This window comes from Nerophis ophidion, linkage group LG10 (genome assembly GCF_033978795.1).
Source record: "Nerophis ophidion isolate RoL-2023_Sa linkage group LG10, RoL_Noph_v1.0, whole genome shotgun sequence".
NCBI lineage: Eukaryota > Metazoa > Chordata > Actinopteri > Syngnathiformes > Syngnathidae > Nerophis > Nerophis ophidion.
The window spans coordinates 63,414,987-63,439,577 of record NC_084620.1 but is presented as its reverse complement, the minus strand read 5'-3'; the positions used below and the strand labels follow the sequence as shown (position 1 = coordinate 63,439,577).

General features: G+C 39.9%; 1 protein-coding gene across 4 annotated transcripts in view; it reads right to left on the bottom strand.

Moving 5' to 3' along the window:
• The window catches only part of LOC133561173 (kinesin-like protein KIF21A), an 86,788-nt gene that overhangs the window by 23,456 nt on the left and 38,741 nt on the right, over window positions 1–24,591 (bottom strand). For all 4 annotated transcript variants that reach the window (XM_061914448.1, XM_061914450.1, XM_061914449.1 and 1 more), the window contains exons 7-16: window positions 21,314–21,429; window positions 21,056–21,251; window positions 20,784–20,973; window positions 15,301–15,364; window positions 14,980–15,183; window positions 11,581–11,619; window positions 6,372–6,408; window positions 6,182–6,293; window positions 5,935–6,123; window positions 5,269–5,468 (exon numbers count right to left, since the gene is read on the bottom strand). In XM_061914448.1, coding sequence (XP_061770432.1) covers window positions 5,269–5,468; window positions 5,935–6,123; window positions 6,182–6,293; window positions 6,372–6,408; window positions 11,581–11,619; window positions 14,980–15,183; window positions 15,301–15,364; window positions 20,784–20,973; window positions 21,056–21,251; window positions 21,314–21,429 — 1,347 coding nt within the window. The remainder of the gene's footprint in view (window positions 1–5,268; window positions 5,469–5,934; window positions 6,124–6,181; window positions 6,294–6,371; window positions 6,409–11,580; window positions 11,620–14,979; window positions 15,184–15,300; window positions 15,365–20,783; window positions 20,974–21,055; window positions 21,252–21,313; window positions 21,430–24,591) is intronic.

The following is a 24,591-nucleotide window of genomic DNA, read 5'->3' as shown; positions in this document are numbered from 1 at the left end:
CCTTGCTCCTGATGGGTGCTGGTTCATACCTTGCATGGCAGCTCCCTCCATCAGTGTGTGAATGTGTGTGTGAATGGGTAAATGTGGAAGTAGTGTCAAAGCACTTTGAATACCTTGAAGGTAGAAAAGCGCCATACAAGTACAACCCATTTAATTAATATAACTCTATATTAAGAGTATATGACTCCTTATTTACTTCTGTAACGACGTCCTTAAAGTTTTGTAATCAATCAGAAATATCAAGCGGCTAAAATGCACCAAAAATGAATAAGTGGGGAGATAGTGTTTCACATATATCCCATCATGCATTGTGACGGATTTAAATGGGTGTCGGTTTGAATATTTTATGGTGTGTGGACATATTTCATAATATTCACAAAGTTCAGTGAGCAGGTTGTCTCATGTATGTTGACTTTTTTGTTGGTTGCATTTTTTTGCGCCAAGAGTTGGGAAAGTTGTTTGGATTGGGTCATACAAGTAATTGCTGTGCCAGTTCTACATTGTTCTTAATGTGCAATGACAACAAAGGCCGATTCTCTATTTACTTCAAAGCACAAGTCATGACCATTGAACTGGGTTTTGATCCTACGCTCGGGATCTTTGTGTGTGGAGTTTGCATACCGTGCTCCCACCTCCAAAGACATGCACCTGGGGATAAGTTGATTGGCAACACTAAACTGGCCCTAGTGCAGGTGTCGGCCACCTTTACCACCCAAAGAGCCATTTTGACCTGTTTCACAAAATAAAGATAACAATGGGAGCCACAAAACTCTTTTGAAATTTAAAATGAAATAACACTGCATACAGAGTTATTTCTTACTTTGTACTATGTATAAACCAGGGGTCTCAGACACGCGGCCCACACCTTATTATGAAAATTTAATGATAGTGGGGCCCGTAAGTATTTTATGAATGCTGCTTGACAGCGTTACACTTGCCAACCATCCCGAATATTCAGAGAGACTACCAAACGTCAGATCAATCATTCTCGCGAATGTTTGCAGTATTTCCCTCGATTAACAATAAAAAGAGCAACCTATGAAGGTGCTGCCTTTGACACCCTCTACAACACGTTCAATCAGCTTGTCAACCTAGTCAAATGTTGTATGAGGTTTCTGCTGACACACGCAAACGATTGCAAGGCGTACTTGTTCAACAGCCATACAGGTTACACTGAGGGTTGTTATATAAACAACTTTAAACACTCTTACTAATATGCACCACACCGTGAACCAACACCAAACAAAAACGACAAAAACATTTTGGGAGAACATCGGCACTCTAACAACATGAAAACAAAAGAACAAATACCCAGAATCCCATGCATCCCACTCTTCCGGGCTACATTAGATAGATAGATAGATAGATAGATAGATAGATAGATAGATAGATAGATAGATAGAGAGATAGATAACACATAGATAGATAGATACATAGATAGATAGATAGATAGATAGATAGATAGTACTTTATTGATTCCTTCAGGAAAATTAAAATTCCAGCAGCAGTGTACAGAGTTGAGATCAATTTAAAAATAAAGTAAAAAGTAAATAATGGGGGTTTAAATGGAAACAAAATAGAGAAATATTACAATAAGAATAAAAAATTAAAAGCAACAATGGGAATAAAAATATAACAGTAAAATAAGAATATAACAAGACAAAGTAGGCAGTAGTGACCATGTTATGAAAACGTATTGCACTGTAATTGTTTATTATATATTATATATCATTATACACCCAGCTAGCACCAAATTCCCCCACCCCCTCCGTGCGTCGGTTGGAGGGGGCGGGGTGTGGTGCTAATGTAGCCTGGAAGAGTAGGGATGCATGGAATTCTGGGTATTTGTTCTTTTGTGTTTATGTTGTGTTATAGTGCCGATGTTCTCCCGAAATGTGTTCGTCATTCTTGTTTGTTGTGGGTTCACAGTGTGGCACATATTAGTAAGAGTGTTAAAGTTGTTTATATTATAACCCTCAGTTTAACCTGTACGGCTGTTGACTAAGTATGCGTTGGAGTCGCTTTCGTGTGTTAACCGAGGCTGGAACATAAAATGACCCGTCGACACGCAGATCGCGTGATGTAAAAGCGGACGCGACGACATGTTATAGAGGAGGTTAAAGACATTGCCATCACTGCACACCCTCAGTATTGTAGTCCAGGTGACAATTGGAGAATGTTATCCCCGGGTGATTTCTGAGAGAGGCAATATAATTCGGAAACCTCACGGAATAGTTGTTGGGGTCAGCAATTTAGCAGCTGCGCCACATCAAAGTGATCAAAGAGCCTAGTGTGTGAATGTGAGTGTGAATGTTGTCTGTCTGTTTGTGTGGCCCTGTGATGAGCTGGCGAATACAAATGAGATAGGCTCCAGAACCTCCCCCGACCCCGAACGGGACAGGCGGCAGAAAATGGATGGATGGATGTCTTGATTTACTCACAGTGCACAAGATGGTGGCAAATTTGCAGTAAACAGATTGTCATTGAATATAATATTATTTTGGAAACACCCATGCGGGCCAGATTCCTTATGAAACAAACTCATGATGTCTTGGCCCGCAGGCCGTAGTTTGTACACCCTTGGTACAGTCAATATTTGTCTTTCTCTTTCATCGCATTAAATGTTATCAAAGTCGAGATGTAACCCCAATACATTATATAATACATGTATTTTCAAATTTCCTATTTTCATTATATACTACAAAAGTGGGGCTTCACGGTGGAAGAGGGGTTAGTGCGTCTGCCTCACAATACGAAGGTCCTGAGTAGTCACGTGCACACAAAGGGCCCTATGGGTGCTTGAGCCCCTGCCCTTTTTTGCCTCGTCTTAAAAAGTGCCCTCTGCCTGTGTGTGTTTTTTCTTTTTTCTTTAAACAACATTAATAAATTCCTGTCAGGGATGTAAAAAAAAACAGACAAAAACCAAAAAAACAGCGGTACAAAAACTCCACGTTTTCTTGTAATACCGGGTTGTTTGAGCCTGCCGCTTCCGCCAGAGAGAGAGAGAGAGAGAGGGCGAGTGAGTGAGTAAGTGAGAGGAGAGAGAGCCAACTGCGCCCCTGGCAGACGTGACAGTGAAGCAACTTGAACTAGTCGACGTCCACTTATTCAGCATCTATTATGGGTCATATTTCAGAACAACGCTGTATTATTCCATTATTCAATGTGTGAGCTTCTGTTTTTGCCGGACGTCGGCGCACAGCACATCAATTTCGCACAGAGCAGAGCAGATCGTGCGGGACAGGAAGTAGTGTACAAAATACAAAATAAAACACCGGGTTGATTTTCAAAATAAAATGCACTGTGTTTACGACTGATCTCCTTCTCCTCTCCATTGAAAAAGACGTAGTCATAAATCACAATGATGTGATCAACATCTACAGGGACATGGCCCTCAGAAGGTTGCTGCTTTAAGGCCCCCAAAAGGTTTGGCTCCTGATTGTGCACTGATTTTACAGCATTTCATAAAAGCCCTGAATTTACATTGAGGAGCATATTTGGGTATGGGTGGCCTCCATTTTACAGCCCTGTACTGGTCCCTGGTCCATATTTTTGGCCCTGTATTGCGTTTCAGTTGTTTAGTCTGAGCATTAAGTGAGAAAGACCATAAGTTACAACTTGATGGTGTTTTCATCAAGTTAAAGGAAGAAGGACAGATTTTTTACATTGAAGTTTTTTCCATTTGGGTATTTATTTTTGTATTTTTTTTTTCCAAAGTTCATGTTGCACTGTTCAATGTTCAATATTAAAGTGTTTATCTTTAACAATAAATAGCCTAATAATAAACCAGTGTTTTGTTGCTTTTCATGTCTTCCAAGCCTATGATAATGTGAATTAACTCATTATGACAATAATTTGTTGACACAAAAGAAATGGCAATCACTTTTACCTACAAAGGACACACAGCTAAGTAGTTAGCTTCCTATTAGCAAATTTAATTCTACATTAATTTCCATATTTACGGCGTGGCGCAGTGGGAGAGTGGCCGTGCGCAACCCGAGGGTCCCCGGTTCAAATCCCACCTAGTACCAACCTCGTCACGTCCGTTGTGTCCTGAGCAAGACACTTCACCCTTGCTCCTGATGGGTGCTGGTTGGCGCCTTGCATGGCAGCTCCCTCCATCAGTGTGTGAATGTGTGTGTGAATGGGTAAATGTGGAAGTAGTGTCAAAGCGCTTTGAGTACCTTGAAGGTAGAAAAGCGCTATACAAGTACAACCCATTTATCATTTATATTGTATAAAGGACCAAAAATAATGTCCTGCTCTTTTCTGACTTTGAGCCCCTGTCCCTCTATAATCATGTGCACGTCCCTGGTCCTGAGTAGTCTGGGGTTCAATCCCGGGCTCGGGCTCTTTCTGTGTGGAGTTTGCATGTTCTCCCCGTGAATGCATGGGTTCCCTCCGGGTACTCCGGCTTCCTCCCACCTCTAAAGACATGCACCTGGGGACTATACACAAATGCTTTTTATGAAAATGTAATTTTGTTTATAACTTATATGCAATCTGTTGTTTCCCTAATTTTTGTTGTTGTACATGGATGAGGGTGTGTGTTGCTGAGGCCCACTTTGACATTGTCTGGACTGGACCAGGTTTTAAAAACCTTTTAGACAAGTCTAATTCCATTAACAACCTGGTCTGAGAAGATAAGGTTATTTTTTTTTTTTTTTTTTTTTTAATAAAATAAAATGAGATTAAAAAAAAGGAAAACAATGACATTTTTTTGGGATAAAAAAGAAAGTAAAATCATATAAAACAATTACATAAAAAATAGTAATTAATGATAGTGTTAGTGGACCGGCGACACACACAATCATGTGTGTTTCAGGGACTATGTCCCTTGCAGACTGTGTTATATATGTTGTGGGAACCAGCATTTTGGTAGCAGGAAGAAACAACCCTTTATTGTGTGAGTGGGTGTGGCTGGGTGTGAACGGGGGAGGGAGGGGTTTTCTTTGGGGGGTTGATGCACTGATGGAAAGTGTATTTTGTGTGTTTTTGTGTTGATTTAATAAAAAAATAAAAAAAAGACATGCACCTGGGGCTAGGTTGATTGGCAACACTAAATTGGCCCTAGTGTGTGAATGTTGTCTGTCAATCTGTGTTGGCCCTGCAATGAGTTGGCAACTTGTCCAGGGTGTACACCGCCTTCCGCCCGATTGTAGCTGAGATAGGCACCAGCGCCCCCCGCCACCCCAAAGGGAATAAGCGGTAGAAAATGGCTGGATGGACTACAAAAGTGTGTTTTTGTGGCTATTTCTCCATCCTCACCTTGGTCTTCTTCATCTCAGTGACATCCTGCTGCAGTCTCCTGAGCTGCTTCTCGTACTGGGACTGGTTCTTCAGCAGCCGGGCGTGCTCCTTCTGAGCCGACTGGAGCTTCTGCATCTCCTTGTTCATGGAGCTCAGCTTCCTCTCATACTCCGCCTTGATCTTCTTTGCCTTCTCCTCCGTGCACGTCTCCACAGAGCCTGTGGAAGAAAGATCACATCATGTATGTACTTTTAATGTATTTACTTGCTCTTATGCTATCTGAACTCACTATGTTCTCTGCTCGCTGTACATATCCTACTAATTAAGACCTAGACTGTTTCAATGTCCATTTCTCTTGTTGATTCAATTGTTGATGACTGAAGTACTGATCAACCAAAGCTCCTCATCCCACCCCCAGGATTGTAAATAATGTAAATAATTCAATGTATATACTATGATATTTAACTAGTGTGATGACTGTATTATGCTGATAGTATATATTTGTACCATGAATTGATTAACGTGGACCCCGACTTAAACAAGTTGAAAAACTTTTTCGGGTGTTACCATTTAGTGGTCAATTGTACAGAATATGTACTGAACTGTGCAATCTACTAATAAAAGTATCAATCAATCAATCAATGCCTTTCGATGTCTTGGAGTGCGGTTACGTGTCTGGCCTACCCATGTTATGCAGCACTTTGTCCCTCTCCAGCTGCGTGTCCCTGATCTTGTTCTGCAGCATCACCAGCTTCTGCTCATACTGCTGTTTGAGCGTGTGAAGGCGCCGCTGGCTGTTCTCCAGCTCGTCTATGAGCTTCTGCTTGATGGCGATCTCGCAGGTGATGTTGGCCAGGTCGGCCTGGACGTTCTCTGTTACGAACGCACGCAATAAGAGCGCCGTAGTCATGCAGGAAACAAATGATGTCACCTTTCTCCTCCAGCTCCTCCGAGTCTGACTCCTCAGACGTGTCCTCTCCTGCTGTGTCCGACTCCTCTTCCTCTCCATCGCCATCCTCGCCTTCTTCACGGTCGCTACCCTCCTTTTTTTTAAGTGCATCCAAAATGCATCACCTATTAACCGGTAATATCAAAGCTTTATGAGTTGATGTGTGACTTACCCCCTCGGCGTCATTGTCTGGACCGTCTTCCTTAACGCTGTAACAAAACAACTCAGACTTAGTCCTGTAATGCCAAACGTACCATGAGTGATACATTAATTCATCAGTGTAATTAATTTTTCCTAAAAAGCCTGACATATCAAATCAGATACATGCATTAAACGGATCATCCACATGAGGGCAGTAATTGAGTTATAAGAGGGCTGTCCGGCAAGATAACCGCAAAGAAAAAATGAGACACCTGATTTGTTTACAAACACATTAGTATGAACAGTTAATCCATTGATGCAATGTGAAATTACTTAAAATATATATATCAAATTTGATACAGCAGGTATAAAAGGTATTGTAACTCGAAATTAGTCAACTAGTATTTTATTGCATTCCATGCAATATAAATAACATTAAGCAACATAGTCCTTAGATTTTTCAAATAAACAAATATGTTTACATTACACAGTATAATACATTTAGAGCAGGGGTGTCAAACTCAAATACAGAGTGGGCCAAAATTCTAAACTGAACAAAGCCGTGGGCCAAAGTTGAACAACTTAACCTTTTAATAGGGACCCAAACAAGTTTTGCATTGAATATTGAAGAAGCAAGGCTTATACAACTTTATAGTGACATGCAAAATCGAGTTTTCTTGGTAGCGGGGGTGTAGTTAGAGTTAGTGCTGCAAGGGAGTCTGCGTATTTGTTCTGTTGTATTACGGTGCGGATGTTCTCCAGAAATGTGTTTGTCATTCTTGTTTGGTGTGGGTTCACAGTGTGGTGTAACAGTGTTAAAGTTGTTCATACGGCCATCCTCAGTGTAACTTGTATGGCTGTTGACCAAGTATGCATTGCATTCACTTGTGTGTGTGTAGAAGCCGCTTATATTACGTGACTGGGTCGGCACGCTGTTTGTTTGGAAGAAAAGCGGACATGACGACAGGTTGTAGAGCAGGGGTAGGGAACCTATGGCTTTAGAGCCGGATGTGGCTCTTTTGATGACTGCATCTGGCTCTCAGATAACACGATAAGTAATGAATAATTACTAATCACAGTGTTAAAAATAACGTTCAAAATATAAAACATTCTCAGATATTGGGTTTCTCTATGTAAAAGCGCTGTGAGTCTCTAAAGAAAATCGCTATATAAATACAATTCACTTCACTTCACTTCATGCATTTTAATCTATCCATCCGGTTTCTACCGCACCTGTTCAAGAAGATGTATCAATGGTAAGAGGCATTTTCTTTATTATAGGTTAGCTTCAGAATAACAATGCTATAAAAAAGAATAGGAGACTCATTATACTCTAAAAATGTTGGTCTTACTTAAAAATGCACGCATTTTGTTGTATTCAGGGGTAAAGAAATATATGGCTCTCACTGAAGTACATTTTAAAATATTTGGCTTTCATGGCTCTCTCAGCCAAAAAGGTTCCCAACCCCTGTTGTAGAGGATGCTAGAAGCAGTACCTTTAAGGCACGCCCCCAATATTGTTGTCCGGGTGGAAATTCGGGAGAATGGTTGCCCCGGGAGATTTTCAGGGGGGGGGCACTGAAATTTGTGATTCTCCTGGAAAGATCGGGAGGGTTGGCAAGTATGAGAATTAGCGTTGAATGCGGCACTGCCACTGTATAATACCGGCGGGCCAGGTCTAATGTTAATTTATTATTGCCTCAAGGGCCAAATGAAATTACACGGCGGGCCAAATTTGGCCCGCGGGCCAGAGTTTGACACCCATGATTTAGAGGTAAAATATACATACCAAAATTGTTGTATTATTTTGTGCTGATCACTCTGTGCTTGTTTTGATAATAAATCATAGCTTTCTGATTTTTATGAGAAAAAATCATATTGAAAAATACATAATGTTGACTTTTGGCATTGACAATGTTTTAAAAATGATAAAGAATGAGAATACAAGCAATATGGAGCAGCTGGGGGAAGAGGATGATGTTCTTTTTATGTTTGGGTATAACATGGTAAATATTTCTGTGTATTGTATTATGTTTGGTTTGTTGTAACAAAAAACAACAACATAAAAATTATATTTTGTAACTGGCTGTATCAAATATGATACAAAATTTAAAATCATATATAGATTACTTTGGTTAAAATTTTAAAAAAAATACAAATGTTCAGAAATGGCTGAATTTTCTGACAATCATTTAGTGGTTCAGGCTTGTAAGGGTTTCGTTTAAGAACTGGTAAAAGGAACATGCAACGACAAACATGAGGTCAGAAACAGGCGAGGAATTATGATAAGACTTTTCTTGTTTTTTGTTGTGATTTTACATGAACACACCGGGGTTGCTACATACTACAGCGATTAAAAAGGAGATTAGACACAGTATTTTCCTTCCAGGATGCAAAACTACCTGCAGGTGCAAGGAAAAATTGGACATTAGTGGGGGGGGAAAAAAAATCACCTGAAGTCATTTCATTCAATTACTTGGTGCGTTTTAGTCAAAACTTGGCAGCATAACGGAATGTAATAACGCTTCAAAAGTGTTTGCAAAAAAACTTTCATTTGGCTCGGTTTCATGAGATTTATATAAAAAAAGGCATCGGACTTGACATGCATAGAACAGTTAAAACTTTATTTTAACTACAATTAATATTTAAATATTCAAAAAATAAGATTGAATCAAAACCAAGTTTTGAGGCCCCTGAGATAACATAAAAGTTCAATCTGAGTGCAGCCTTAGCAATTTTTATACCAACTAATTTTATACTAACTAACTAACAAACTAACTAACTAACTGTGAAAAGGCTGAGCCGGCGAACGAGCAGCGGGGCAGGGCACGCTGGACCCCGGCTCAAGATGGCGGCGAGGAGGCGGAGAATGCGGCCGAGCGGAGAGGCGGGGCGTGCCGGGAGCGACGCCGCAGTCAAATGCAGGTGTGTGGATCGCGCACGGGTTCACAATTAACATTTCTCCTCACGCAGTAAAAAAGGGGAGAAGGAGGAGAGATCGGGGCAGAAGGAAGAGGAGAGCCCGCAGCAGAACCTGAGTACTGAAAGCAACAGAGGGCAAGACGACGACGACGTGGCCGACTGAAGCAACCGAGGAGCGAGCAGCAGAGGAGCTGAAAAGCGACCCGACCTGAAGACAAGCTTTGATTGAAAAATAAAGCGAGTCAAACCTGCTCGAAAGCAATGTCCTTCCTTGATGGTCCGTGGAACCCGCACGACGACGGCAAGAGTCGTTCACATTCGCCCCACGTTGGGCGCCACTGTGAACAGCTTCCTGCCGTCATCGTGCGGGTTGCATGGACCATCAAGGAAAGACATTTTGCTGAGCAGGTTTGACTCTTTTATTTTTTCAATCAAAGCTTGTCTTCAGGTCGGGTCGCTTTTCAGCTCCTTCTCTGCTGCTCGCTCCTCAGTTGCTTCAGTCGTCCTGCTCTCTTTTCCTTACGGTACTCAGGTTCTGCTGCGGGCTCTCCTCCTCCTTCTGCCCCGATCTCTCCTCCTTCTCCCCTTTTATACAGCGTGAGGAGAAATGTTAATTGTGAACCGGTGCGCGATCCATGCACCTGCATTTGACTGCGGCGTTGCTCCCGGCACACTCCGCCTATCCGCTCGGCCGCATTCTCCGCCTCCTCGCCGCCATCTTGAGCCGGGCTCCAGCGTGCCCTGCCTACTGGTTGTTCGCCGGCTCCGCTTCTCCACACTAACTAACACAGAAATGACAGCAACAACATGCAATAGGTAAGTAAACAAACATAGGACAACAACAATAACACATAACTAACAACTTTTGTCAAAACAAGCGCCGCAAAGCATGCTGGGAAACCAGAAGCACTCCCAGCGATGGATAACGGTTGCTCAAACTACATGTTTAAGGTTAATGTAGTTGTTGTTTATTTATTGTTTATGTGTGTGTTAGCCATCTGTTTCTGTGTGAGGGTTATAGCGTTATTTATTTTATGATACTGTAAGTTATGTTGCGTAATCACCTCCTTACATTTTGTTGACAAGCTGACTTGCCCGTAGAAAAAAACACTTATTTGATAAAAGCACATTTGCAAAAAATACTTAATGCAGCTAAGAGTTGAGTTGAGGAGCTGGAATTATATAATTGTATCTTAATGCATATCCCTCAATAAGGGTACTTCCACAATCTATAATTCAGCTAGGGCGACAAAAACATGCTGTCACACAAAAGTCAGCGTTTTGATGTTGATAATAGCGGAATAATACAGTGGGGCAAAAAAAGTATTTAGTCAGCTACCGATTGTGCAAGTTCTCCCACTTAAAATGATGACAGAGGTCTGTAATTTTCATCATAGGTACACTTCGACTGTGAGAGACAGAATGTGAAAAAAAAAATCCAGGAATTTACATTGTAGGAATTTTAAAGAGTTTATTTGTAAATTATGGTGGAAAATAAGTATTTGGTCAACCATTCAAAGCTCTCACTGATGGAAGAAGGTTTTGGCTCAAAATCTCACGATACATGGCCCCATTCATTCTTTCCTTAACACGGATCAATCGTCCTATCCCCTTAACAGAAAAACAGCCCCAAAGCATGATGTTTCCACCCCCATGCTTCACAGTAGGTATGGTGTTCTGGGGATGCAACTCAGATTTCTTCTTCCTCCAAACACGACGAGTTGAGTTTATACCAAAATGGATACATGGATGATACAGCAGAGGATTGGGAGAATGTCATGTGGTCAGATGAAACCAAAATAGAACTTTTTGGTATAAACTCAACTCGTCGTGTTTGGAGGAAGAAGAATACTGAGTTGCATCCCAAGAAAACCATACCTATTGTGAAGCATGGGGGTGGAAACATGCTTTGGGGCTGTTTTTCTGCTAAGTGGACAGGACGATTGATCCGTCTTAAGGAAAGAATGAATGGGGCCATGTATCGCGAGATTTTGAGCCAAAACCTCCTTCCATCAGTGAGAGCTTTGAATGGTTGACCAAATACTTATTTTCCACCATAATTTACAAATAAATTCTTTAAAATTCCTACAATGTGAATTCCAGGATTTTTTTTTCACATTCTGTCTCTCACAGTTAAAGTGTACCTATGATGAAAATTACAGACCTCTGTCATCATTTTAAGTGGGAGAACTTGCACAATCGCTGGCTGACTAAATACTTTTTTGCCCCACTGTATATCAGACTGGATGCACTTTAGTTCGTTTGGAATAAAGCAGCCAAGTGACTGAATGAGCTTCAGCTGTTTGGATGAAGCAAACCTGGCGTCGCCATGGTGACTCTCCTGGTGCCGCGTCAGTCTTGAGAGAGAAAGGGGTTAAGGAGGGGTGTGTGTGGATCGTGAGGAGGAGGAAGTTTAGCAGAGAGGAAGAAAGAGAGTGAATGACTAAGTGAGCAAAAGAAAGATGGAAATGATCAACAATAATAATAATAATAAAATTGCACAGGAGGATATTTCCCACATGATCTGTTGCCATGGTGACAGCAAATACTAACAGGGAATATAAATAATGACCTTCTCCGTTACAAGGCCGTTACCAACAGTGAAAAGTTGCATGCTGTTGTTTTCGTAGCGTCCCGATCAGGGGCGTATCAACAAATTCTGGGCCCCCATACACACGACTCCTGATGGGGGCCCGCCATCCCACCCTAAATCCAACGTTGCCCCATACACACACTAGGTGTGTTTACATGCATTAAAAAAAAAAAATTATTGCATGAATTTGGTTTCAAAGGCCTACTGAAACCCACTACTACCGACCACGCAGCCTGATAGTTTATATATCAATGATGAAATATTAACATTGCAACACATGCCGATACGGCCTTTTTAGTTTACTAAATTGCAATTTTAAATTTCCCGCGGAGTTTCCTGTTGAAAACGTCGCGGAATGATGACGCTTGTTTGTGACGTTATTGGTTGGAGGGAACATATTAGCCCAGCACCACTTACGGCTAAAGTCGTCTCTTTTCATCGCATAATTACACGGTATTCTGGACTCTGTGTTGCTGAATCTTTTGCAATTTGTTCAATTAATAATGGAGAAGTCAAAGCAGAAAGATGGAGGTGGGAAGCTTTTAGCCTTTAGCCACACAAACACATGGTGTTTCCTTGTTTAAAATTCCCGGAGGTGAAGCTTTACTATGGATCAGAGCGGTCAAGCGAACATGGATCCCGACTACATCTCAACCGGCAGTTTTCGGTGAGAAAATTGTGGAAATAAGTCGCCTCTTACCGGAGATCAGCGGAGCTTCTGTCCTCCAACTTTAAGGTACTATTTAACTCACTAAAACAAGAGCAACACAATAGGCAGATCAGGGATTTCCAAGAATTATCCTATTAATGTGTCTTAAAACATCTGAATCGCTCTCACTGCAATCGTCTTTTTTTTTTTTTCCCCTAGGCCTTCACTCTAAATTTCCTCATCCACGAATCTTTCATCCTCGCTCAAATTAATGGGGGAATTGTCGCTTTCTCGGTCCGAATAGTTCTTGCTGCTGGAGGCTCACATTATAAACAATGTGAGGATGTGAGGAGCTCCACAACCCGTGACGTCACGCGCATAGTGTTCTACTTCCGGTAAAGGCAAAGCTTTTTTATTAGCGACCTAAAGTTGCGAACTTTATCGTTGATGTTCTCTACAAAATCCTTTCAGCAAAAAATATGGCAATATCGCGAAATGATCAAGTAAGACACATAGAATGGACCTGCTATCCCCGTTTCAATAGGAAAATCTCATTTCAGTAGGCCTTTAAAGTAAAAACCTACATTAGGTTTTTGACCTTTTAAGGATAGGTTTACGATATATAAATAACTTTTCTTAATAATAATGATAAATAAACTTTTTACGGGAAAAGTGCCAAAGAATTCAATATAAAGTACCCAAAAATGTATACAATCATATAACCTGTCATTATTCACTTAAATATGATTATTAATCTTTCAAATGTTCCTTTCCATCAGTGTAAAGTAGACATTAGCGGAAACAGGCATGATACATTATTACTATTATTTTTATTATATTATGAAAAGGACTCGAAACCTACCTTTTTAGAAAAACATGTAGCTAATTTTAAATATTTGTTTTACTGTTGTGTCTTAATGTTATGTTTTTACTCTGTAGCACTTGTTTGAATATAAAGTGCAATACAAATAAAAACTTATCGTCATTATTATATATTTTCTAGTACATCTCCTGGTGGGTTACATCTCACCCCGTCTTCAACACATACTGGCGCCGTTTCTAAATTTAACCGAGGATCCTTAAAGGCCTACTGAAACCCACTACTACCGACCACGCAGTCTGATAGTTTATATATCAATGATGAAATATTAACATTGCAACACATGCCAATACGGCCTTTTTAGTTTACTAAATTGCAATTTTAAATTTCCCGCGGAGTTTCTTGTTGAAAACGTCGTGTAATGATGACGCGTGCGCATGACGTCACGGACTGTCAGGAAATATTAGTGCAGCACCATTTGCGGCTAAAAGTCGTCTGTTTTCATCGCGCAATTACACAGTATTCTGGACATCTGAGTTGCTGAATCTTTTGCAATTCGTTCAATTAATAATGGTGAAGTCAAAGTAGAAAGATGGAGGTGGGAAGCTTCAGCCTTTAACCACACAAACACACGGTGATTCCTTGTTTAAAATTCCCGTCGGTGAAGCTTTACTATGGATCAGAGCGGTCCAGCGAACATGGTTCCCGACCACTTGTCGACCGGCAGGTTTCGGTGAGAAAATTGTTTTAAAAAGTCGCCTCTTACCGGAGATCTGTGGGGTTTGCGCCGTCCTTGTATCTTCTGTGACTTCCCTCAGAGACTGGCGTCAAAACACCCGTGGACACACCCCTCCGACTATCAGGTACTATTTAATCTCACTAAAACACTAGCAACACAATAGAAAGATAAGGGATTTCCCAGATTTATCCTAGTAAATGTGTTTAAAACATCTGAATCCGTCCCAATGCAATCGCCTTTTTTTTTTTTTTTACTTAATTGTTTTTTTCTAGTCCTTCGCTATCAATATCATCATCCACGAATCTTTCATCTGCGCTCAAATTTATGGGGACATTGTCGTTTTCTCGGTTCGAATAGCTCTTGCTGCTGGAGGCTCACGTTATAAACAATGTGAGGACGTGAGGAGCCCTCACCCTTATGACATCATCGTCAAGGCAAGGCTTTTTTATCAGCACCAAAAGTTGCGAACTTTATCGTCGATGTTCTCTACTAAATCCTTTCAGCAGAAATATGGCAATATCGCGAGATGATCAAGTATGACACATAGAATGGACCTGCTATCCCCGTTTAAATAAGAAAATCTCATTTCAGTAGGCCTTTAAATGCAATGAGATGCAAAAAGAGAAACACAACTTTCTCCTATGCAGTCAGATGTAGATGTATCATGTTTTTAACTTCCTTCAGTAAGATCCTCGTTTTAAAATGTTGGTGCTGTGCGAACGCTTAAAAGGCAAAGTTTGATGACTTTACGACGTTGACGTTGAGTGAAGTGTTCCAAATTTGATCCGAGAAACTTTACGAGTAAACTTTCAGTGCAATATTTATTTTAGGCTTTTAAATATTTAAATGACACTTAACCGCTTTAATCACTTTTCCAGGAAAGTAACTACAACTAGAGTAATTTCTAAATGCCAACCTCTTTTTCTTCTTCTTCTCCTGCTTCTTGAGCTTCTCCAGATCTTTCTTGGCCATCTCGATGACGTCGCTGGCCTCCTTCTCAGGCCCCAACAGGGCAGAAGAGAAGTAGGTGGGGCCGGCGTACAAGGAGGAGCGAGTGGAGGCGCGGGCGAGGTTCTTCCTCAGGTTCTCGTTTAGAGCCTCACTCTCCAGGAGTTTGGCTCTGAAAGAGAGGAAGTGTTGTTGTTTTTTACAATAACACAAAATATTGTTATTAAAAGACCTTAGTGGTTGATTTTGTGTGTGTGTGTGTGTGTGTGTGTGCGTTGTGATCACGCACCTGAGCTCCTCGATTTCCTTGATGTAGTTATGGATCATGTTGCCAATTTCCTCGCTGCCTTCCCCTGGTAACATAAGCCAGAAATACTGTTATTAAACCCCAAAGTTGGATCGACGTGAAATTTCTCACACAAAAATGGTACATAGTAGTACATAAGGTTACATATTTTGGGCGTTGTGTTCCAAACTAAGGAGGTATATTCCGCTCTCGTTTTTCCACTCAATGAATATGAATATTAAGACAGATGAGTATCTCATGCCCCTTGTCCAGGGTGTACCCCGCCTTCCGCCCGATTGTAGCTGAGATAGCCACCAGCACCCCCCGCAACCCCAAAGGGAATAAGCAGTAGAAAATGGATGAATGGATGAGTATCTGATTTGTTCATCCCCACTTTAAGCCTACACAACCCTGTTTATTTATATTTTAAATAATCAATGAGAAGATACTAGGACGGTCAAATTATTATTTTTTTAATCAAATTAATCACATTTTGGAATTTGGATTAATCATGATTAACTACAGGTGATTACTTGCTTGAATGATTAAAATCTGCTTAAGTAAAGACCCCAAAATTTGTACACAAATGCAATTTTATTCCATACAGAAATGAATGCATGCCGGTTTTGTTTTGCACTAAACTTGGTAACAGTTTTATATAAAGTTCTTTTTCGGAAGGGAAATTTGCCGGTGCACTCATTTTTGTAATGACGTATGTGTTATGATCCGCTTTCCGGATCATACCATATTCTAGTTTTGTTCCGTTTTTGTGTCATATTCTGTTTGTTTGACTTCCTTAGTTCCGGTTTGTTCCGTCACCATGGTTTCACATTAGATCCACCTGCTACTCGCTGTTTACGCACACCTGTTTCTCTTGATTACTGCCTTATTTAAGCCTGCCCCTTTTGTTCATTCTTCCTCGCATCCTAATTTGCTTTCACGCAACAATTGACGACTGCTGTTCTATGTTTATACTCGCTAGCTTTCACGCTACGCCTTGTTTTTCTCTAGCTCTCATGCTAGTTGTTTTTGTTTTGCCTTTTGTGCCAAGTGTTAGTGTTTTTGTTTGTTTCCCTAGCTCCAATGCTAGCGCTTTTGGTCTGCCTTTTCTGCCAAGCACCAGTGTTTTTTTGTTCTTAGCCTGTTTTTAGTTAACTAAATCTTTATTTCTTACCGTACGCTGTGTTCTTGCCTGACCGCATCCACGGAAGAACAAATCCGGCATCACTATGCTCAGCAAGCGTCACAGTATGCATTGATCTGGGGTCGTAATTATCAAGCGTCTTAGAGTGCCATTTTACACTTAAGTCCTGAGAATTCGCGAAATTTAGTCCGACTCTCAAACTCGAGAATAAAAGCTATTTATCAACTTTCTTAAATCTAAGAATCACTCCTACTCTCCACGATATTTAAGAGACCTTCAGAGGTGTCCTAAGTGGTTAGGAGTTGCCAGCGGGGGATGGCACTTAGGCAAGAGAGACGTGCGCGAGCGTTCAGGGAGCGGAAGGATGTCCTGGCTTTGTTTGATGACGAGCAGCTGATCAAACGGTATCGTTTGGACGGAACGGGTATTATTTTTGTCACAGATTTAATAAGGGGCGTCATCTCATCAGCAACATCTCGCAGCAGAGCTTTCCCAGCAGAACTAAAGGTCATCACAATGCTTCGATATCTCCCCACAGGGAAAATAAAAGGAAACATTTATTTTTGATTCATTGACAATATTGTTTGTTTGTTTTGTAATATTTTGTAGTTTATTATCAAAATATACACTCTCGTTGTCCACTTAAATATTTCTAAGATATTTCTTTATTCTTAGACAAGGGATTCCCTTCCGTGATTGGTCATTTCTATGGACACAGAAATGACGTCACCTAAAATTCCGTTTACGGCACATAGTAATGTCGTAATTCAGCTCTGAGTGTGACACTTAAGATTCAGTCCTACACTTCGCTGAAAGTGAGTAAGACGCTTAATAACTAACTTTTAAGTGCAGCTTTCAGAGAACAATTTCTTTACTCATAAGTCAACTCTTAGCAGACTTCTTAGGAGCAATTCTAAGAAGCTTAATAAATACGGCCCCTGATCACTGACTGTATAGCGGTTTAGGTATAGGAAAATAACTCAAAAATAGCTAGCAGAACTGCACAAAGAAAGGGACCTTATGAAAAACTTAGATCCAAAGCCATTTATTCAGGCAGAACAAATATCACCTAACACACAGGGGTCACCAGGTCGCCCTTAAGGACCAGATGAGTAGCCCGCTGGCCTGTTCTAAAAATAGCAGCACTTACCAGTGAGCTGCCTCAATTTTTTTAATTATTGTATTTATTTACAACCAAGCTGGTCCTGCTTTGCTTGACATTTTTAATTCTAAGAGAGACAAAACTCAAATAGAATTTGAAAATCCAAGAATATATTTTAAAGACTTGGTCTTCACTTGTTTAAATAAATTCTTTTTTTTTTTTTTTTACTTTGCTTCTTATAACTTTCAGAAACACTACTTTAGAGAAAAAAATACAACCTTAAAAATGATTGTAGGATTTTTAAACACATATACCTTTTTACCTTTTAGATTCCTTTCTCTTCTTTCCTGATAATTTAAATCAATGTTCAAGTACATTTATTTTTTTATTGTAAAGAATAATAAATTAATTTTAATTTAATTCTTCATTTTAGCTTCTGTTTTTTCGACAAAGAATATTTGTGAAATATTTCTTCAAACTTATGATTAAATTTAAAAACATTTTTCTGGCAAATCTAGAAAATCTGTAGAATCAAATTTAAATTTTATTTCAAAATATTTTGAATTTCTCTTAAAAATTTAGTTCTGGAAAATCTAGAAGAAATAATGATTTGTCTTTGTATGAAATATAGCTTGGTCTAATTTGCTATATATTCTAATAAAGTGCAGATAAGATTTGAACCTATTTAAAACATATCATCAAATTTCTAAAATTAATCTTAATCAGGAAAAATTACTAATGATGTTCCATACATTATTTTTTAAATTTTTTCAAAAAGATTCGAATTAGCTCGTTTTCCTCTTCTTTTTTTTTCGGTTGAATTTTAAATTTTAAAGAGTCGAAATTGAAGATAAACGATGTTTCGAAATTTAATTTTCATTTTTATTCCTGTTTTCTCCTCTTTTAAACCGTTCAATTAAGTGTTTTTTTGTCATCATTTATTCTCTACAAAAAACCTTCCGTAAAAGGAAAAAAAATGTACAACAGAATGACAGACAGAAATACCCATTTTTTTATATATATATATATATATAGATTTATTTAGTAAAAGGTAAATTGAGCAAATTTGCCATTTCTGGCAATTTATTTAAGTGTTTATCAAACTGGTAGCCCTTTGCATTAATCAGTAACCAAGAAGTAGCTCTTGGTTTCAAAAAGGTTGGTGACCCCATAACAGCTTTCACTGTTATGCTGATGACACCCAACTCGACATGCCCCTAAAGCTGACCAACACGCCGGATTGTAGTCAGCTGGAGGCGTGTCTAAATGAAATTAAACAATGGATGTCCGCTAACTTTTATCAACTCAACGCCAAAAAAACGGAAATGCTGATTATCGGCCCTGCTAGACACCGACCTTTATTTATTAATACAACTTTAACATTTGACAACCAAACAATTAAACAAGGTGACTCAGTAAAGAATCTGGGTATTATCTTCGACCCAACTCTCTCCTTTGAGTCACACATTAAAAGCGTTACTAAAACGGCCTTCTTTCATCTCTGTAATATTGCTAAAATTCGCTCCATTTTGTCCACTAAAGTCGCTGAGATCATTGATTGATTGATTGATACTTTTATTAGTAGATTGCACAGTACAGTACATATTCCGTACAATTGACCACTAAATGGTAACACCCGAATAAGTTTTTCAACTTGTTTAAGTCGGGGTCCACGTTAATCAATTCATGGTAATCAATTCATTATCCATGCATTTGTTACGTCTCGTCTCAATTACTGTAACGTATTATTTTCGGGTCTCCCCATATCTAGCATTAAAAGATTACAGTTGGTACAAAATGCGGCTGCTAGACTTTTGACAAGAACAAGAAAGTTTGATCACATTACGCCTGTACTGGCTCACCTGCACTGGCTTCCTGTGCACTTAAGATGTGACTTTAAGGTTTTACTACTTACGTATAAAATACTACACGGTCTAGCTCCATCCTATCTTGCCGATTGTATTGTACCATATGTCCCGGCAAGAAATCTGCGTTCAAAGGACTCCGGCTTATTAGTGATTCCTAAAGCCCCAAAAAAGTCTGCGGGCTATAGAGCGTTTTCAATTCGGGCTCCAGTACTCTGAAATGCCCTCCCGGTAACAGTTCGAGATGCTACCTCAGTAGAAGCATTTAAGTCTCACCTTAAAACTCATTTGTATACTCTAGCCTTTAAATAGACCTCCTTTTTAGACCAGTTGATCTGCCGCTTCTTTTCTTTTTCTCCTCTGTCCCCCCCTCCCTTACGGAGGGGGTCCGGTCCAATGGCCATGGATGACGTACTGGCTGTCCAGAGTCGGGACTCAGGATGGACCGCTCGCCTGTGTATCGGTTGGGGACATCTCTACGCTGCTGATCCGACTCCACTTGGGATGGTTTCTTGTGGACGGGACTGTCTTCGATCCGCTTTGAACTGAACTCTCGCGGCTGTTGGATCCACTATGGATTGAACTTTCACAGTATCATGTTAGATCCGCTCGACATCCATTGCTTTCGGCCCCCTAGGGAAGGGGGGTTGGCCACATTTGAGGTCCTCTCCAAGGTTTTCATAGTCATCATTGTCACCGACGTCCCACTGGGTGTGAGTTTTCCGTGCCCTTATGTGGGTTCTTCCGAGGATGTCGTAGTCGTAGTGGTTTGTGCAGTCCTTTGAGACATTTGTGATTTAGGGCTATATAAATGAACATTATTGACCCCTGACCTAACATCTTTGACAATCAAAGCATGATGATAACAATCCACATCCGGTGTTAGTAATGTGTGAAACTGCTATCCAAACATGGAACCGTAGTTCATCTCCTCTAAATGCAAATGCTCTTAAAGCAGGAACACAAATTTTGTATTTCTACAAAATACAAACTCTGGCAAGACACCAACGCACAATTTATTTTGTTCTCTTTAAAAACGTGTTTATATCCTTTTTCTGTTTCAAAAAGCATGTTTAGAAACATTTCATTAAAGTAAATTACTTTTGTTCAGTCATGATATTAAAAACTTAGAAATTATCTGTCTTGGGTACGAAAAATTATATCTTTCTGCGATTAATCACGATTAATTTTGAGTTGACTATGAACAAAACGTGATTATCGCGATTAAATATTTTAAATCGTTTGACAGCCCTATTAAAAACATATTACGAATTAATAAATTTTTTGTATTTTCCCATTTGAATTAAAACAAAAATGAAAAAAAAAGAAAAGAGAATGCTCTTGTCAACACGTCCACAGTACAGGTAAGACCCACCTGCTTTGGCCAGGGCCTGATTGGCCCCATCACTAAGTATCTGAGTGAGTCTGGCTCGTTGGGCATCGATGGTCTCCTGCATGGCTTTCACCCGCACCCTCAGGTTGTTGTTGTCCGCCTGCAACATGGAGTTCTCATGGACCAAGTCGTTGATGCCCTCCATGCCGTCCTCGCCCACCATCCGCTTACCCTGAATGGAAGATGACGGCATAACCAGTCCAAAGTTGCACACATCCTGACTGTCATATTCAGAATTTAAAGTTCTCCCTCACCGTCTTGTACTCCATCAACTCCATCTGCAGTCGTGCTATCTCCGTCCTCAGGGCGCTTATCTGCTGGCTGGCTCGGTCCTGGTTCACCACCACCTTGTTTTTGATGTTACGCGCTCGGTTGGCGTACTTGAGGGCGTTTAAGGTCTCCATGAAGTCGCGGTCTGACGGGCTGATGCAGGCGATCATCACTGTTTGACTGCAGGCACAATATTTTACAACTTAATTATCTTTAACCTATTTTTACTTGACGCTACAAACCTGTTGCCGCCGAGGGAGTCCTGCAGCAGGCGGGTGAGTTTGGAGTCTCTGTAAGGCACATGAGTGGAGCGCTTACTTCGGTCCCCGAGCGCGCTGATGACGTTGCCGAGGGCCAGCTGGCAAAATAAATAATAATGTTATAGAATACAAATCGTGAAAAAGAAAAAAATATATATTCACCCCTATATACACAAACCTTCAATTTGTTTTACTCTTTGTTTCATTACAGCCATATGCTAAAATCTAAAAAGTAAAAGTATATTTCTCATTAACGTACACACACACACACATCCAGTTGAAAATATGTATGCATACTATAATTGAAAAAAGGTATGACATATGTATTTATTAAACATCTGAACCATTTTTGATGTATTTCTTTCATATCTGTGAAGACTCTTCTTCGGCATGGTAATGCCGGTGTTGTTTTCCCGAGGATGCGTCGAAGCAGAACACAGCTAAGGTAAGATATAAGGTATTTATTAAATAATAAAAGGCTAGGAACAAAAACAATGGTGTTAAGAGAAGGCAAACCAAAAACGCTAGTATGAGAACTAGGAAGTAAAAGTAAACAACTAAGCGGGCACGAAGGCACACAAAAACAGAAAAACAATTCCTCAGCATGTGAGCTGGAATAAACAAATGGCTTAGCGTAAAAGCTAGCGAGAATATATATACAAAGATGAGGGTCGAGAGTGGTCACTGTTGCGCGTGGGCAAATTAGGGTCCGAGGAAGACTGAACAGAAAAGGCTGGCTTGTAAAGGAGGGTGATTAGCTGAAGCAAGTGTGCGGGACCAAGTGTAGCAGGTGAACTAATGAGTAACCATAGTGATGGACAAAACAGGAAATAAACGGGTCAGACGGAGAATGAAAACACAGATGGAAAAATAAACAACATGTGAAGATCCGAGTCACGGATCGCAACAATATCAACCCATCCATCCATTTTCTACCGCTCATTCCCTTTTGGGATCGCGTGGGGCGCTGGTGCCTATCTCAGCCACAATCCGGCGGAAGGCGGGGTACACCCTGGACAAGTCGCCATATCAACCATTAAAAGTAAATACATAAATAGACAGTAGATAACATTATGTTTACAAATAAAATATTGAAAATAGATCCTATAATAATGTTATAAATTTAAGGGAGTTAATGTTTGGTTTGGTATTTATTTACTTCAAACATGCATACAATTGCAATATGGCTCATATTTATAATTTGTCCCCAAAAAAATAAAAAGAGTAGGAAGAAGCAGTTTAGTAATCCTCCGCTAACACATTTGCTAAGTTCCTGTGCTCAATACATCACACCCCATCCATCCATTTTCTACCGCTTATTCCCTTCTGGGGTTGCGGGGGGCGCTGGCGCCTTTCTCAGCTACAATCGGGCGGAAGGCGGAGTACACCCTGGACAAGTCGCCACCTCATCGCAGGGCCAACACAGATAGACAGACAACATTCACACTCACATTCACACACTAGGGCCAATTTAGTGTTGCCAATCAACCTATCCCCAGGTGCATGTCTTTGGAAGTGGGAGGAAGCCGGAGTACCCGGAGGGAACCCACGCATTCACGGGGAGAACATGCAAACTCCACACAGGAAGATCCCGAGCCTGGGATTGAACCCAGGACTGCAGGAACTTCGTATTGTGAGGCAGACGCACTAACCCCTCTGCCACCGTGAAGCCCAATACATCACACAATAAACAATAAGTAAATAAATCAGTCGATAAAGTTTACATGAATAAATAAGTTGTAATTCACATATTTGCTGAATTTGTAATGGATTGATTATGTCTGTTATTAATAGAGTTCAAGAGTTCATATCAGGATTCTTCTTGCTTTTACTTAATATACACATTGAGTTCGAACAGTTTTTTCTGTTATCATAAAAATCCCAAGTTATAAAAACATGTACCGTATTTTTCGGATTATAAGTCGCAGTTTTTTTCATATTTTTTTCATATACTCCGGAGCGACTTATGTGTGAAATTATTAACACATTACCGTAAAATATTAAAAAATGTTATTTATTTAATTTGCGGAAGAGACGAAGCAAATGTCAGCAATCGTCACACACACATCAACCAATAAATATTCAACGGGGGAGGGTCATGGCAGAAGTGCATTGTGGGTCATTGGATGCTAACTGCTATATGCTACTGCCGTAGCTATTAAAATGGATCATTTCATCGTTGGCGGTAATTTATAAAAACTGAGAAGGGCTGAACAAAAAATGGACCGAAAAGGAAATCATGTACTGCAGATTACAAGCTCGACGTAGTGAAATATGCAGCAGAAAACCACAAGAGGAAGTGGCGCATACCTTTAGAATTGGCAGAGTTGTTTAGAAGCGACATCGAGGAAGAAGATTTCATCGGATTTATAGATTAGGAGTGACAGATTGTTTGGTAAACGCATAGCATGTTCTATATGTTATAGTTATTTGAATGACTCTTACCATAATATGTTACATTCTCAGTTGGTTATTTATGCCTCATATAAAGTACACTTATTCAGCCTGTTATTCACTATTCTTTATATATTTTAAATTGCCTTTCAAATGTCTATTCTTGGTGTTGGATACATTTCCCCCAAAATGTGACTTATACTCCAGTGCGACGTATATATGTTTTTTTCCTTCTTTACTATGCATTTTCGGCAGGTGCGACTTATACTCCGGAGCGACTTATAATCCTAAAAATACGCTAACTAGGTGGTTGCACATAAATAAACACAAATAAAAAAATTAACGTTTCATATTTTCGCCACAAGGGGACGTCTTTGGTCCTAAACGTTGCAATGATACTAGGAATTGCAAAAGCACAACAATACAATAGATCAGGGGTCAGGAACCTTTTTGACTGAGAGAGCCGTACAAGCCAAATATTTTTAAAAGTATTTCCATGAGAGCGATATAATTTATTTTTTTTAACGCTGAATACAACTATATGCATGCATTTTTAAGAAAGACCAACATTTTTAGAGTATGATAAGTCTCGTATTCTTTTTAATAACATTGTTATTCTGAGGCTAACCAAAAATAAATAAAATACTTCTTATCATTAATCCGACTTCTTGAACAGGTGTGGTAAAAACCGGATGGATGGATGAAAATTCATGAGAATGTTTTATATTTTGAACGTTATTTTTGACACTGTGATTACCAGCGGAATTATTCATTACTTATCAAGTTAAGCAAAGTCAGCTAAGATTTATCTGAGAGCCAGGTGCAGTCATCAAAAGAGCCACATATGGCTCTAGAGCCATAGGTTC